At 36.7% G+C, this 18,096-nt stretch overlaps 1 protein-coding gene across 2 annotated transcripts in view; it reads right to left on the minus strand.

Annotated features, from left to right (window-relative positions):
• The window catches only part of DLC1 (DLC1 Rho GTPase activating protein), a 429,208-nt gene that overhangs the window by 221,092 nt on the left and 190,020 nt on the right, over window positions 1-18,096 (minus strand). For both annotated transcript variants that reach the window (XM_028852365.2, XM_001092830.5), the window contains exon 5: window positions 400-433. In XM_028852365.2, the coding sequence (XP_028708198.2) occupies window positions 400-433 (34 nt within the window). The remainder of the gene's footprint in view (window positions 1-399; window positions 434-18,096) is intronic.

An 18,096-nucleotide genomic window follows, 5' to 3' on the forward strand; every position in this document is an offset into this window, starting at 1 on the left:
ATCAGCTTTAAGCATCAATTACATCTTTTTCTGTGGCTACTAAGTAATGAAGATTAAAAATAAATCTTGGCAATTATTAACAACTAATTTCCAAATTCATTCCCCAGAACGTTGATCAACATCTAATTCTTTTACTTAAGAAAACAATTGTGGTTGCAGTTACAAAGAAGACCCCAAGAAACACATATCTTATTGTAACACAATGTCGTTATGTCAGAAAACCACATATATTTTTCTTATATATTGAGCAAAACAAATTTCTTTTACAGATTTTAAACAACATTTTCCCAGATATTCATGAGATGTATACATTTTATATATTTAATAAAATGCCTATTTTAAGGTGAAATTTATTCTAAAATAGATTGGTGAGAAAACACAACCAAAATGTCAACTTACCAGCCTTTTCCTTCTCTGAAATACCTGGAATAGCCTGAAAAAAAAAAGACACAAAAATTATGGTATTATTAGGAAGAAACATCAAAAAGCATAATTAGAAATAAAATGAAGTATAATTAATGAAGCAAAAATGAAATAGAGCCTGCCAATAGAAAAATTAGCATTTTGGAACTATCAGTAAAATCACTAAATCTGTCTTTGATAACTGTAAATCATCTTCTAATTATTCTCTTGTCTGAAGACAGACTCAAATGAATATATATCCATATTATCTTTAACACTGGCAAAGGGCTGGGCGTCGTGGCTCACACCTGTAATCCAGAACTTTGGGAGGCAGAGGCAGGCAGATCATTGAGCCCAGGAGTTTCAGACTAGCCAGGACAACATGGTGAAACCCCATCTCTACAAAAAATACACAAATTGGCTGGGTATGGTGGCATGCACCTATAGCCCCAGGTACTTGGAAGGCTGAGGTAGGAGAATCACCTGAGCCTAGGGAGATAAAAGCTGCAGTGAGCTATGATCGTGCTACAGGCTCCAGCCTGGGCAACAGAGTCAGACCCCATCTCAAACAAACAAACAAACAAACAACAACATTGGCAATAAATGAATCTAAAAACACTTTGAATTGGGGTAGAACTTTCGTAGTTAAATTTTCTGGTCCTATTTTTAGGAGACAGAAGCAAATTGGTTAGTTTCTGGGCATTTCAAATCTCTTCCCTGTTGCTTATTTTCTCTGTGCACTAAAGTGAGCTATCTTACCTCTCAAGGCTCAGGTTTCTTCTTTATTAATCACATCTAGATCATCACATCTACTTCACAGGATTGCTGAAAGAACTAAAGGAAGCAGCCTCTATAAAGCATAGCAGATCTTCAGGGAAAAGCCACTCTTACTATCTATTAAAATGGGCCTTGGTCCAGTGGGTTAGTTGACTGATGTGAAAGATTTAGAAGCTCAATCCCCAGCATTTATCACTATCATTATTTAAAAACATAGGGCTCAGAATGAGATCTTTCCAAGAACTTAAAGCTTAACTGTCTAGTTCTACTGTTTGTGGATACCCTTAAACAAATGAAGCACGTTGACTTTCTGGTTCTCATTCATCTCAGTTACTCATGTATAAAATATAGTTGAGGATGTATTAACTGACCCACTGGGATTTGATGCCTTCTACCCCATAACCACTGACCACAGGATAGATCCAAAGGTGATATTTCTTCATTTCTTCAGGGACAACATCCTCAGAGTTGACGTAAGAAAAGCACACTCAAATGGGTATTTGTGTGTGTATGTGTGTATGTGTGTGTGTGAGAGAGAGAGAGAGAGAGAGAGAGAGAGAGACCCAAGTACACCTCTGTTGTGGATCAGCCCAAGAAAATAGCATCAATCTTCATTTCTAGAAATAGCAAATATCAAGACGTCTATATCCTTGTGAAATATTGATTACTGCTGAGATCTTCACCTTTGGGATTTAGGGGATTTGGTGATTGATGCAATTATTCAACTAAGGTAAAGATTTCCTTATGGATAAAAAGTAGAGGCTGGGCGTGGTGGCTCACGCCTGTAATCCCAGCAATTTGGGAGGCCAAGGCAGGTGGATCACCTGAGGTCAGGAGTTCAAAACCAGCCTGATTAACATGGTGAAACCCCGCCTCTACTAAAAATACAAAAATTAGCCAGGCATAGTGGCAGGTGCCTGTAATCCCAGCTACTCAGTAAGCTGAGGCAGGAGAATCTCTTGAACTCACTGCAGAGGTTGCAGTGAGCCGAGACCGCACACCATTGCACTCCATGTGAGACTGTCAAAAAAAAAAAAAAAAAGGAGAGATACGGGGGTTGCTTTGGCAATATTATTTTATACTGAAAGCATATTTTGACTCAATCTCAATCTACGTTTAGTTGTTCCGCACTGTTCTCTGGGTGACTCCACATGCTCCCAAAGATGCAGATGTATGGATTAAATGGCAGCTTGGGGGATCAGGCCCAGAGATCAGGGCTTCCAATGAATGGCATAGGCTGCCAGCATTTCCTGGGCATTCTTTCATTTATTAAAAAGTCATTTGACTTTTCTTCTTCTTCAAGAACTTCTCTGATTCAATACTAGAGGAAAGCAATTTCCTCCTTTTACAAGTGATCCTACAGTTTTGGTAATGTTTGTTTACTTTCTATGTGTCTCTTACAACGTATTTAAAATTAGAATTAAATCCAAACTATGTATTAAATGTTAAGTCTAGCCCCTAAATTTACCCCTGATCAGGGGTTTTAAAATACCTTCTCTCTTTTGTGAAAAGCAAACAAACAGAAAAATAAAACAGAAACCCTTCTTTTATCAACCAGACTGGAAAAGTTGGTGACAGGTAATTCAAGAATGTTCCTGGAGAAAGTTCCTCAGGATAAAAATAGCGAGTGCTTACTGGGTGCTTAGTATGTGTATGGTCCAGGTTTAAGCTTTTACCTGCAGAAATTCACCGCATCTTTAGAATACCCTGTAAAGTCCTGGAATGTATAGTAACTCTTTTGAGGTCATACTGTCAGTAATGGAAGCAAGGCACAACACGGGCATGCTGGCCTCTGAGCCACACTAAACAGACTTATTTTGAAATGAAGGAGGAAAAAAGTTTGGATTGGTCTTATAATAAGACATTTACTTAGAACACAAAATACCTGTACAAGAATATTTTGTATGGGACATTTAGACATTGTCTAAAGAAGCCTTCTCTTCTCATGGCAGACACATTTAAGTCAAGTTGAATGCTTTGCCCCAAATCACAAGTTGACCAGTGACAAAAACAAGTCTTTTCTATATTTTATTTGATTTCAGAAGTATATAACCAAGCATGTGTAAGTAAATGTTTAATAAAAATGATAATCAGTGAGTTGGGGTATCAAGCAAAAATATGTTTTAGCCTCCTTATGGCCAATGTCCATATTTCATGTAGCCAGTGTCAATTACTTTAGAATCTCACCACACTGCATGATTTTTAAGCTACCAAAGCTCACTTCCATTACATAACTTCAAAGACCATATTACAATGTAGAGAAAGGATAGTCAAAGTGTAGTATTCCTAGAATTTTATAACTTCTTTTTAAGAGTAAAACCAGATAGTGATAACAGGTGGATATTCCTCCAATGGTTTATCTTTGAATTTGAGGGAGAATTGTCTCTCTAGAAAGTTGTTTATGAATAAATGTATTAAATTGTTAAATTTCTGAAATTTTCCATAGATGAACAGCATTAGGAACAATTAAAAAATGTTGACCCTTGCTCTACAGTTAGTTAAAGCTGATTGTTAATTCTTAATTACATGCCTCACATTATCCTAGATACAAAAACTCTTAGGAAAGTTTTCTTCTTTGTGGAATTCATAATCTAATTAAAGAAGTTACAAAACAGGCAAAGAATGGATGCTGAATGCGAATGATTAGCCACATCACTAGTTTGGCATTAAAAAGAGTGTGAAGAATATAGATCATTAGTACTATCCAAGTAGAAATGGAATGGTTTTCTTGGACATGAAACCCTTGGGCAGGAGGCATTGATTGGGGGATTCTTCTCGTCCTTGGTTTCTGAGAAGAGACCTGGATAGATTTGGGTCCATGTTCTGAGGTCCCATCGTGTCATATCTAGTTCTGGGCTCAGAAATAAAATTTCACACAAGCTGACTATATAATAGGGTACAGAGTAGGTGTTCATCAACATTGGTGGAACTAAAACACCAAATGCCTATTTGTATATACAATTTAAATAACATGTATGATTGATGCTTATGAGAAAGCTCCCATAAAAGGCATATTTTTTAATTCATTAGGGGCTTTTGCTAATAGTTGCCATATGTTTCATTTGAACTGCATCCTCAGGAAGTGATTTAATGTTTCTTGCAATAAAGCAATTAAACAGGATTTTCCTGCTGGCCATATGGGTTCGCTGTAACTTCATATTTTTTTTTCTCTTATTTCTCAATGGAACAAAGGAAAGTCTACAAATAACTTCCAAATGAAAGGGGAGAAGAATCATCCATAGTCTTTTGCTTTTCTTGTCTAAGATATTTAAATAATAAGATAGCACCTTTTCTATGGCTCCCAACCACCCCGGCCCCCTATACTGAGACCGTTTAATAGTTCTCCACATGTAAAGATTTCCATTGAAGCTGGCCAGGTAAGGTGTTGTATTAATACGATCGAATTTGTAAAAAGCCATTTAAAAAAGCTTTTTTAGTAAAAGAGAAGGAAACAATTTGGTTTCTTCTAATGAGATCTTTTAAAGCTGTATGTGGGAGCTTAGACTGTGTGCATGTCTGTTTGTGTTTTTGGATGTGAAAGATGGTTGAGGAAATGCTGATTTTGACATGCCACGTGGAAATGTTCTAAACATATATTGATTCTTTGGGTCTGCTGCTGAGATGGCTTTCTGCACTTCCAGGAGAACCTCAGATGGATACCTTTTAGGAGCTCACACCAACCACACGGAAGCTGCTAACATAAATAGCATCATAAGTAATAGGCATCCTATCTGAATCCATGACAATTGATAATCTGAATATCTCATCAATGGAAACATTCTAATTGAACCAATTTCTTCCTGATGATTTTAGGAATATGCTTTTTTTTTCCTATTTTCTCTGACTTTAGGAATATGTTTTTCTATTTTAGAAATGAAATGAAATATTTCTATTCATTTTCTTCAATATGTTATTTTTTATGACATTTTCCTCACTTGAATGAAATATTTTCCTCCTAGTTCTTTAGAATCAGGAACATAGAATACTATCATTAAGAAGGACCTTATAGGCCAACCTCTTCAAACAATTGGCAGCTGTGATAGTATGTAAATTCTCCTGTGTTCCGTGAAGCAAATTTATTTTTTGTCCTGCAGTACACAAACAGAGCACTAGCTATTTTGTGCTTTCTCTTTTTATTGTCAGAGCTTTCTTTTACATGATTTCGAATATTCAAGTTGTTCGCACAGAAGTGTTTGGAGTGCTCTGTTTATCTCTATAGAAATTTTCTTCATTTGCCTTTTAAAAAGTGGCTTAATTCATAGAAAAATCAGTGACAGAATAATTTACCCCTTTTCCTTTAAAACATTCACTTTTGTTCCCACAAAAATATGTTCCACAAAAAAAAAAATTGCAGAGAAATTCCAAAATAAGTAATTCTGTCCTTAGAAATTGCAAGAAAATATCCTTCAGTGATGGAACAGCCCCTGTCTCAGATGAGGGCACAAGAGCCCATTGTGGGCACATGGCAACAGGAAGTGTTTTGGGATTCACATTTTTTGGGAAGACATGAAAGACAGCATGAAAGAAAAGAAGGTACATGGGAAAATGGGTTTGTTTTCGTCTCTTCTTCATTTAAAGACTCTTTTGAAATCACTCCAGTCTGCAATATTGTTAGCCAGTCAATGATTTCAGTCTGCTTTCATTTGAACAAAGAAGTTTATTGAAAAGCTGTGTCTGATTGGCAATCTGATATCATCTATTTTGGTTTACAAAGTAATTCTCTAGCTTTGACAGTCATCATTCTTTCATTAAAAATATAGTCTCTTCTTGATGGAGAGGGATTTAGAGATCATTCATGTTTCCCAATCTTCAGTTCTTCAAATACCACCTTCAGAATTTTTACTATATACATGTATCATCTATAAATTATTGACTTAATAATTTAATAAAATCAAATTTAGATACATTTTCTATTTTTTACTTTTTCTAAATAATAGAAATGCAAAATTTATGGGTTTGATTTGTGGGTTATATTACTCATAATACATACTAGGATAAATAATTATAAAATTTCAGAATGTTTACCCCAGTATCAGCTGATATACCATTAGTACTGTAAGTACTATATTTCGCAAAACACTGATTTAGCTCTTTCTCTCTCATTTTGCCTATGAGAATGTTGAGACCCAGATAGGTTAAGTGACTTGCCCAGTACTATATGGCTTTTTGTGTCCAGATGGAAACTAGACTGGCATGTGTCTTTATAACCCTATCTACTATACCATTATTCATAAGACCGATGAAGCCAGAGGTCAGCATGGCTTCATCCTTCCTAGTGTTCATGATTCCAAATTAACTTAGTTTCTTAATGAGATCATAGAAGACAATGGAAATTCAGTTTCAGAAAGGAGAGATGATGTGCTGGTATAAAGCATTGCCTTCAAGGCACAAATATCTATAACCAAAGTGAAATATTAATAAATGCACGCACAATTATCTGAGAAATGTCATTCATGCTGTGCATCCTTCTTTTTCTAAAAAAAAAAAAAAAGGACACATCTTACTTAATAGAAGCTGTCAGCCATATTGAGATTTAGTCCCCCACTGAAATCACTGACTTTAACAACTGTCTTTCAGTTTTGTAGACTGAAATTACAGCTTTATTTATATTATATGGTGTAGAAATTTAGGGTCTCAGCTTAAAATAGTTGTTTAAACATTTGAACAAAGGCAAAGTTGGTTCTTAAGGGATATTTTGGTGCCGCTCACAGGTATGTCTGTTGGTTATCTTGAGCAGAGATGACATGACCCTCCACTAAATAAGAATGAAAGTTGGGATTGTGACCTTGAAAATTTTTTCTTTTCCTTTTCAAAACACTGGCATTTACTGTATTTAAAGCCGGTAACTCTCTCTTCAACAAATTCTGCAGAATATGTTACTCCATGCTGTCTTCCGATAGCTAAATGTTGAATTTCCGGCTGACAAAGCTCTGGTTGAGGCCACTTTTATTTGGAAATGTGGTCTAAAATAAATACTAATCATTATTCTAAGTTTTTTTTTAAAAATAATTTCTTTAGCAAGCTAGATAAACAGAAAGGGCCCCATGACTGGGCCACATTAACTTAACTCTTCTCTGTCTTTATTGAATTTTTTAATGATAATACTCTGTATCTCTAAGAAATTTACAATTGATGATTTATTCATGACATAGCCTTCAGATATATTTTCATCCTCTAAATTCTTTTCAGAATTTAAGAAATCATGTCTTTCTCTATGTTACCATTAAAGTTTATTCCAATTGAACATTGCTAACAGAAAAAATGCCTATTAAAATTAATGAATATATTTAAGTATTGCATATTAATGTATTCATTCTGTCTATATTACATATATCTTCTTAAATTTGCAAACTCTTCAAAATAATTATTTTATTGTTCTGTATGTTGATTTGCCTGTGGTAGCCACTTAGAAATACTGACTATTCATGGTAGTTTTGTTTTTTTAAGTCTGATCTATGAAAGTTCACAATTAAGGAGTAATGTAGACATGTAGGCTTATTTCCAGTGAAGATGATGATACTCAAGATAATTAACTTATTCAGCAAGCAATTGACTCAAAATAGCTGTTTATCTTTCTTTTTGTTGGACGATATCAACCAGCAATTTATCTTGCCTTCGATGTTACACTCCTCATAATGATTCATTTTGTCCGTGAAGTCTGAATCGTAGCTTTTTGCTGGTGCGAAATGCTCCTTCTCACAGGATTTCCTGGGCATTACTAAGGCAACGTCCCTGCTGAAGATTTTTACTCACAGCACTGTTTTCCTTAAAATGCTTTAGTGATTCTCTTTCTTCTTCTTAGAATGCTCATTCTATAGTAATGTGCTCTGAGATCCTCATCCTCGTGTGCCTAGGTCTAGTTAATCATAAAGACTCATGCAAAGTACTCACTACCTACACGGTCTTTTGCTAAGTGCAGTAATTGCGGAAAAGAAATTGAAGACATGCTGTGAAAAGAAGTAATCTAATTGTGAATCCACATTGAGGACTGAAACAAAACATTAGAGGTGAATATGAACATGTACAAGGTTTCTTACTGCCACTTATTTGCGTGATGATTTTTGGCAGTTTTCTAGAACTCTCTGAGCTCAGTGAGATAGGGGTAGATATAGTAGCTACATCCTGGGGCTATTTGTGAGGGTTAAATGAAATTGCTGCATGGGAAGGGATTGTCACACAGTTCCATGATTGTGAACTATATTCCTACTGTTGTATTTGTTAATATGAGATTAAAAACAACTACTGTATATATTTATTTGGAAATAATGCAAAGCAAGTATAGGTTGTCTGTCTCTGAGTCCTCCTCTTCCTCCAGCCCGCTTAACTTGTTTCCACATGTTTATTTCTCCTTTATTTATTTTGAATAATTTTAAATTTTTTCTGTGAGATTTTGAAAAACATTTTCTTTTTTTTCAACTATTTTCCTTAAGTTTTATAAAGCTCAGTGTGGAGGATATAATCCTTCTCCCTCAACTTTAATTTGAGATTTGTCACCCCAAACTAGCTATTACTAGCCATTACTATTCTTTGTGCTTTTAGGTAAGCCAGTGATGATATTCTACTTGGGTCTCCATACAGAGGAGCAGGCTCCCAGTTCTGTAAGTCCTGGAGCAGGAGACCTGAGGGCATAAGTGGAGATGATCCCTGTACCAGAAAATGTGGAACGTTTATATTCTGCACTCATGAGAACTTTGGGTGACTTATGAATTGTAGGAGATCCCTGGGACCACTACTCGCATTTAATCAGAACTCTTCACAGGATTTATCACTTACTGAAATTTCCCCAAATGAAAATGAATTCCATTCACTATTCATAAATTATTGAAATGTATTCATATAATTATACATATAATATACATATATAGATATATGTATATTATACGTATATAGATATATGTATATACATATATAGATATATGTATATTATATGTATATTTATAATATATACATATTACACATATATGCATATTATACATATATTTATAACATATATTACACATATATGTATATATAATATGCGTATATTATAAATATACATATAATATACATATATTATATTATAAATATACATATAATATTGGTCAATAGACTTGGATAAAAACAGAGGTAACATATTGGTTTACAGTTTAACAGAATAGCATATAATATCTAGCTTATAAACAAAATAATGTGTGTTGTCAATCTATTTGTTTTGTGTATTTTCACTTAGTGTCTTATAAAGCTGAGAGATAAAGCATTTACTCATAGCCATCTTGGTCTGGTTAATTATTACCAATTATATTCAAATATAAGCTTAATTTCATTTTAATAATTCAATGTCTGCATGTTCATCTGTATTACCCACCATTTCATAACATCCAACTTAAAAACTTTTGGTAGATCCAGGCTTCTGGTAGAAGCTCAAACATAAACCATTAAATCAGAACCACAAAAAGAATACAGATTAAAACTACTTAAATGATATACATAAATCTCTTTATGACGAACCGTAATCTTGTTCACTGAATTGTAATTTATTCTTATCAAATATGACTTCATAAAGTGGGCTCTTGGCTGGAACCCAGAAACATTTTTATTACAGGGAGATATTCATTGTAGTGGTAACCACCCACAAATTTGATATATCTTATGCGTGGTCTAACCTAGAATGTGCATCATGATGCCAGGATCAGTAACATGTAGGTTTTATTTTGGCTGAAAGTAAAGGTATTCTAATGTTCTGCAGCTCTAATGAAGGTCATCACTTCAGGCCTGAGAGTGTGCAGAATCTACTGTAAGTGATTGGGAACTAAGGAAGAAGTTTATGACACAGAAGACTAACAGAACCTGATGAATGGCCTAGTGCAGTAGCTCATGCCTGGAATCCCAGCGCTTTGGGAGGCTGAGGCAGAAGGATCCCTTGAGCCCAGGCGTTCGAGACCAGCATGAACAAGATGCTGAGACCCTGTCTCTACGTACGTACATACATACATACATACATACATACATGCATGTTAATAATAAAAAGAAATTGATCAAAAATTTCACGAGAGGTTTCTGGAATCAGGATGATAATCAAATAATAGCCAAACATTTGGTGCTTTCAAAGTGGTAAATTGTGTTAACATTGAGATCTCTATAAACATTCTGCTCTTTGAGGGCGAATGCTTGGGCAGAAGAGATGTCCTTGTTGGCACCTCTGAGGTACAGGTCTGAATCTATCTATAAAATGTAAGAGGAGTCTGCTCTATGGTGTCAGAAAGACAGGTTAAGTTAGAGGCAAACTTGATGTTGGAGCCTTTCAATTGCCTGCACTTGATAACATGGTAACTATTCTGTGACCTCGCTCCTTAAATCACAGGAGCCCAACTCAATTTCTTCTACCCCGTTGATGACCTAAGTCCCTGTATTTTGTTTGTTAATTTCCACTTGCTGCCCAGCCCCCTCACCCAGATTTCCTTTCTATCCCATCCTCTGTGCAGGAAGGGTGACCTGGATGGAGACAGGGAGTCATATGCTCAGGTTTGCCTGGGATAATCTTGGTTTAAAAGATCTCTTGATCAGTTTAACATTTGTCTCAAAATGTTTATTTTTGATGACATAAAGTTATTAGTAGTTACATTAAAATTATTCAGGGTGGGTTTGTATTTCCAGCTTCTATAGTCTTGTCTAGTATTGTGTGAGATGCATGTGCAGAGAACAAAGTTCTCACGTTAGTATGGGGTTAAATCTGAAAGACTATTAAGTGATAAACAGCCTCTCCTTCCCTGACCCCTTTCAGATGTAATCTAACCAACACCTCCCTTTCAAGAACAGCATGCAGGTTGCCTACTGGCTTAACAAAGTGTACTCAGACACACTGGTTAGGGACAGCTAACTCTTTCTGATTTCTGCTGGTGATGGAAGTGTCGAACGATGCCTCCCTACCAGCCACTTGGTCTACCAGTCAGTGTGGTCTGGTGCCTGCTGCAGCCTGTAGGACCCACAAAGTCTGACAAGGTAGAAGAGCAATGTGGGTTAGGTGGATGTGAGATATGCAGGATAAACAGAGGTGCAGCACTTTTGTCCTAGTATATACAGAGTCATCGGTGAGTTCTTGGTATCATGGTTTTGTTATTCATTGTATTGTATAAAGCTCCAATTATGTAGTTAGATAATTGTTGAGTAGCATGTTTCTTTTTTTTTTTTTTTTTTGCAATAATAGTAATTAATTTTGACAACTTTCTCAACCCTCAAAAGTGTCCCAGTCTGGATGATAATATATATGAGAATGCTTTATATGGATTCCATCAACAGGGTCCTTATTCCTCTTGGCTTCCAGGTAGACTGGGTCCATGGCAAGCCGTAGAAGGAGACAGAAGGGGAGGACAGTGAGGTTGGATTATCTACTCCCTTGGATCCTACCTGGTATGATTGCTTGGAATTTGTTGTGACTTTTCACCTGAGGTCATTGGTTTTCTTAGGGCAGCTGACTTTGCAGACCTTTTCCCCTCTGGGTTTTGTTACTTGCTTCCTTCTCTGGTCTTTTGGGCCTTGGGGTGATCAGCTCAGCTGCTACTAACCCCCTGGTGACTGTAGTATCCTTTGTGTTTCTCCTACCGTACAACTTTGCGAATAGTCCCTGTGTAACTAATCCCTTCTCAAATAATCTTGTGTTAAGTGTTTCTTGTATTTTCTATTGGATTCTTAATTGAATCTATTCCTTTTCTTTTCTTCTATGAATGAGCATTGAAATTTCCTCTCTCCCCACTCTCTTCCTATGTGGAGAGTTATGTGAGGCATAGACTGTAATAAGTGAAAAAAGTCTTACATCATTTATGTACCATTAAAGTCTACCTTAGTTCCAGAAAACTATATTTCAAAATGGGTCAATGAATTCTGAGCTTTCTGTGAGATGTAGTTTGTAGCACTGACATATTTTCAATTTAGACTAATGCTGAAAAGATTCAAATCATCAAGTATAACGAAGGTTAAGTAATAACATTAGCAATAAGCCACATTTTTGTTTATAAACATAGATGGGAGGATAATTAACTAGCAAGTATGAAAACACTAATGTCCAGATTGAATTGCTTCAATACTAATTTTCTCTAGAAAACCCATTAAATAATTTGAACATTCAAGATAAAAGCATAGACTTTATAGACATAGCCCGGTTAACTGAAATTTACATGTAACTTTAGAAGTTAGATAAGATTGCTAACTAAACATTTTACAAAACATATTTTCAATAATTATTTATCAAAAGCTGGGTAAAAGATAGGCGATGAAGAGAGAAGGAAATAAATCTGAATTCTTGGAGAAAAGATAGAGATGAAATGGCTGTGGTCGGTAATTTTTTGACCAATATCACTGAGGCATAAAGATCGCATCTGTACTGGGCTGTGTCTGCTGTGTGGTGAGGGGAATGAGGCCTGAATTAAAGGCTCTGGGAGGTGATACATAGGGAGAAAGTATAGAAGGAAAGGGAGAAGTTCGAATTAGGAGATTTAAGAGGATTGCATTTACAAGGGCAGGCAGAAGTTGAGGAGAGTGGAAAGAGGATTGAGAAAGCAAAGTCAGAGAAATAAATTGTAGTCAAGAATCCAGTTATAGTCCTCAAAGTGGCCAGCATTTTGTGAATAACTAGGAAAAGTGATGGTAAGTTGCTTCTGTGACATGGGGGAATAGGCAACACTTACTTAGCGGTCACCGTAACTCTGCACTTAACTCTGCACCGTAACTCTGCCAGGCAGTTTTCTAAGTACTTGGCACTTATTAACTTATTAATAATCTTTTTAAATTAAATTAAGTTTATTTATTTTTAGAGACAGGGTCTTTTTGTGTCACCCAGGTTGGAGTGCAGTGGTGTGATCATAGCTCACTCTAGCCTCAACCTCCTGAACTCAAGTGATCCTCTTGCCTCAGCCTCCTGAGTAGCTAGGACTACATGCATGCACTACTACACTCGGCTAATTTAAAAAAAAATTGTTTATTTATTTTTTCAGAGAAGGGGTCTTGCTATGTTTTCCTGGCTAGTCTGAAACTGCTGGCCTCAAGTGATCCTCTTGCCTTGGCCTCCGAAAGTTCTGGGATTACTGGCATGAGCCATTGTGCTTAGCCATGTAATATAATCTTAATAACTACCAAAGGGTAGTTATTGTTACTATATCATTCTATATATGAGGAAATCAAGTCAAATAGAGCCAAGGTCATATAATTGACCCAGACCTCACCATTGGTAAGTGTCCATGGCAAGATTTGAACCGAAGGTTTTAACTTAGTTAAGTTCACGTTCTTCCTTTTTCTTCTACACAGTCTCTTTAGGAGTCACATTTTTGCTTTACTGCACATATCCTTTACCATAGATAACAGTAGGAAAAAAGAAAGTTAGAAACTAAAGATATTGGTATGGTTTTAATTACTAGCAACAAACAAACAAAACACCTAGTTGGAACATGGGCTTAAAGAAGTAATTGAACACTGATCATCCTTGAGATGCCTATTGATTAATCTTAAGGGAGCAGGAAACATTAACACAAAGGTAAGCCATGGACACATTTTTCCCTTTCTACATGTCAGTCCTCGGCCAGCTGAACCTTCCCTCTCTTCTTTCTGAATACCTTTGCTAGCTAAGCGTGCACTTAACAGAGTAAAGGGAGAAATCATAGTTTTTATGACTGCACTAAAAAGTGTTTATATACTTTCACGAGACAGATTGAATGCTCTGTGGTTTAGCCTCGTGTAATCTCTCTCCTGCAAAGAAACACAATTGAGTGAGGTTAACTCCAAAGCTGGGTGCTGACAAGGAGCACTTAAAATAGAGCTGGATTTTGCAGACCTGGAATTCTTCATCAATCAGCAGTGATGCTAACGGGTCTATTTATACCTATAATGGGGATACCTTTCATCAGGCTCAAATGTAATTGGTTTAGTAGCTGTGTAGTTTATAAAACTGTTTCTGATTAGAAGCACATCAACAAAATAAAAAACACTCAAAAAAGTGAAAGTAGCATATTGTAAGCATGTAAAAGACACCTGGTCTTAAAGAGAAGTTTTGCATTACAATTAAGATTCCATTTTCGCCTCCCTTCCCCACCCCGCCCTCCACTGGCAAAGAACGCTTGCAAACATCATTCTCTCCACAACTTTTCCATTATCATCTGTTTCTTCCCACCCAAGTGATATGGTTTGGATGTGTGTCCCCACCCAAATTTCATCTCGAATTGTAATCCCCAGTGTTGGAGAAGGGGCCTGCTGGGGGTGATTGGATCATGGGGGTGGATTTTCCCCTTGCTATTCTCCCCATAGTGAGTGAGTTCTTACAAAATCTGCTTGTTTAAAAGTGTGTAGCACCTTTCCCCTCACCCTCTTCCTCCAGCTCCAGCCATGTAGGATATGCCTGTTTCCCCTTTGCCTTCCGACATGATTGTAAGTTTCTTAAGACCTCCCCAGCCATGCTTCCCGTACAGTGTGTGGAACTGTGAGCCAATTAAACCTATTTTCTTTATAAATTACCCAATATCGGGTAGTTCTTTATAGCAATGCAAGAGCAGATTAATACACCAATTTCTTTCAGTATCCTTCTCCAACCATTGTTTAATTCTTCTTCTTCTTATTTTTTTTTTTTGAGATGAAGTCTCACTCTGTCCCTGAGGCTGCAGTGCAGTGGTGTGATCTCGGTTCACTGCCACCGCTGCCTCCCAGGTCCAAGCAATTCTCCTGCCTCAGCCTCCCAAGTAGCTGGGATTACAGGTGCACGCCACCACGCCCAGCTAATTTTTTGCATTTTTAATAGAAATGGGGTTTCACCATGCTGGCCAGGCTGGTCTTGAACTCCTGACCTCATGATCTACCCACCTTGGCCTCCCAAAGTGCTGGGATTACAGGTGTGAGCCACCGCACCTGGCCCATTATTTAATTCTATAACCTTATTATTAGGGCTGACAAAAGGCTGGTTTGGATTTTAAGTTATTAAAAGTTATTGGCACTATGTCAAATGAATTCTAGTTTCAAATATGAACATTAGAATAAAATGCTGCTTTGTTATCTTACATTTCTTGCTAATATCCATTTGGGATATTTGGTCTTATGATTTCTGCTGTCTATGAAATGAGTTAAAAACATGTCTATTAACTCTTCATTAAGAGAAGTTCAGATCCTCTTTGCATAACTCTAACCTTTGTACTGGGTGCAACTTCATCTAATTATCTATCTTTTGGAATGAACAGAAGAAAGTATTTGTAGCACATTTAAAAATAAAAACATGAAAAAGATGTGTTTTTTTCTTTTTCAAGGATTATAATAGAGCAGGGCCCCAAAGCCACACAACTGCTATACTCCTACCGTGGTTTGGATGTTGTCCCCTCCAAATCTCATGTGGAAATCTGATCCCCGATGTTGGAGATGGGGTCTAATGGGAGGTGTTTTGGTCATGGGGTGATCTCTCATGAATAGATGAAGGCTCTCCTTGAGGGTAGGTGGGGTGAAGTCTGGTTCTATTAGTTCCCATGAGAACTGGTTGTTAAAAAGAACTTAGGCTGGTCATGGTGACTCATGCCTGTAATTCCAGTACTTCAGGAGTCCAAAGCAGGAGGATTGCTTGAGGCCAAGAGTTCTAGACCAGCCTGAGTAACATAGAGAGACACCATCTCTACAAATAAATTAATCAATTTTTTGAAAAGAGCCTGGAACCTTTCTCCCCAGCTGTCTTTTGCTTCCTCTCTAGCCATGTGATCTCTGCACACACCGGCTCCCCTTCCCTTCTGCCACGAGTGGAAGAGCCCGAGGCCCTTACCAGATGCAGCTGTACAGCCCGCAGAACCATGAGCCAAATAAACCAATTTTCTGTATAAATTGCTCACCCTCAGGTATTCTTTATAGTGACACAAATGGACTAAGCAGATCCCAATTACTTAAAATACAAAATCTAGTACCAGGAAAGAACTTTTAAAAAATACTCATGTTTACTAACCTATGTGCTAAACAGGGAAGTAGTCTATAAAAAACTGGAAAGTATTAAGTGATTCAAAAATGAGATACTGGCCGGGCGCAATGGCTCATGACTGTAATTCCAGCACTTTGAGGGGATCTGGCGGGCAGATCACGAGGTCAGGAGATTGAGACCATCCTGGCCAACATGGTGAAGCCCTGTCTCTACTAAAAATGCAAAAATTAGCCAGGCATGGTGGTGGGTGCCTATAGTCTCAACTACTTAGGAGGTTGAGGCAGGAGAATCACTTGAACCCAGGAGGCAGAAGTTGCAGTGAACCGAGATCATACCACTGCACTCCAGCCTAGCGACAGAGCGAAACTCAGTCTAAAAATAAATAAATAAATAAATAAAACAAACAAAAACAGATACCTAAACAGTTTAGAGCATTTTAGTAGCAAAGTGAATGTCCCTAATGTAATGAGGCCTTGTCCTCTTTCCAGTTAGCAGCATTCTTTTCTTCAGGAATTCGCCATCATACAAGCCTTGAATCAGGAGGATAATTCATTCAGTTATAAGGAAAACAGGTTTTCTCAATTTTCTATGATTTTGTAAAATGAGATCCAAATATACTTTTAAAATTGGCTGTTATTTGCAGGCCGTCTTGATAATAATTCACACCAAATCCACATAGGCCAGATGAGACAGCCAACCTATTTGTTTATGTGTCTGTTATTGGAATTCAGTAAATGTGCTACATTCTATGTTGTCTATTTTTAATTCCTGCAAATCTTTTCTTTAGTATCTGGGTCAAAATTCCATTAACAAATGCTGCATTTTCATAGATCCTCTATTTGGAGAACCCTGAGTACCAGAAAATTAAAGATATATTGAAGTAGACCTGAAAATTATTTCTATTCAAATGCATTATTTACATTGGGGTTTTACATGTACTTTTCTTTCAAGAACTGTAATAAATTTTCCTTCATAACAAAAATTCAGAATAGAAAATACCTCAAGATTGCTTTAATTAAATGTGTTAATTTCTTAATCAAAACATTTATAATATTATCTATCTGGCTAGTTTGATTAGTACCCACTGCTGTTGAATAACTTTGATCATTTTAGCTTTGAAAGAACAGTATATCAGTTGCTAAAATAAATAATATAATCTTAATTGTTTTAGTTACATGTTTGAAAGCTTCTAACTCTATTTAAAGTACAAGTATGTTGGGGGCAAGTATGATGGTATTTATATTTGTTTGTACCCCCATAAACCCTTTTTTCATTTTGTTGGACACAAATTTTTACATTGAATTTTACTTATAACCTTGGATTTCACATACATCTGACATTATAACATATAATGTTGAACAACATATAGTTGAACTCAGTTGAGGATTTATACTGGGTATCTATAGACCTCAGATCTAGTCCTGTGACCTTAAGAAGGTTAAACACTTTAGATCACAGTTTTCTTAGTTATAAAATTTTAGCATACCTTTAAAGTTCCAAATTTTGGATAATTCTTAATCTGTGCTAAAACACGCTATGTTTCTTTTGGAAAAGTGTGTCAGTAAAAAGCTGAGCCAAACTGGAATGAGTTCTAAGAAGTAATATTTCTTTACTGCGTCGGGATGGCAGTTCTCATAGAGCTTGCTATGATGAGTTTTGAATGTGTCCACAAATTCTTTAACACTCCCCCTTTTAAAAGGTGAAGCCTAGTTCCCTTCTCTGATAGACTATGGCAGAAGTGATGGTATGCGACTTCTGACACTGTTCCATAAGGCACTGTAGTTTCCCTCTTGCTCTGTCTTTTGAAAGGTTTGTACTGGCGAGAGCGAGCGGCCATGTCATGAGGATACTCAAGCAGCTCCATGTGGGTCACATGGCAAGGAAGTGAGGCCTCCAACAACCAGGTGAGTGAGCCATACTGAAGACAGACCCCCCAGGCCTAGCCAAATCTGTGGAAAACCCTATGACATAGGCTCAGCTAAATCCACTCAACTAAGCTCTGCTCCTAAATT

This window comes from Macaca mulatta, chromosome 8 (assembly GCF_049350105.2).
Source record: "Macaca mulatta isolate MMU2019108-1 chromosome 8, T2T-MMU8v2.0, whole genome shotgun sequence".
Classification (NCBI taxonomy): Eukaryota; Metazoa; Chordata; class Mammalia; order Primates; family Cercopithecidae; genus Macaca; species Macaca mulatta.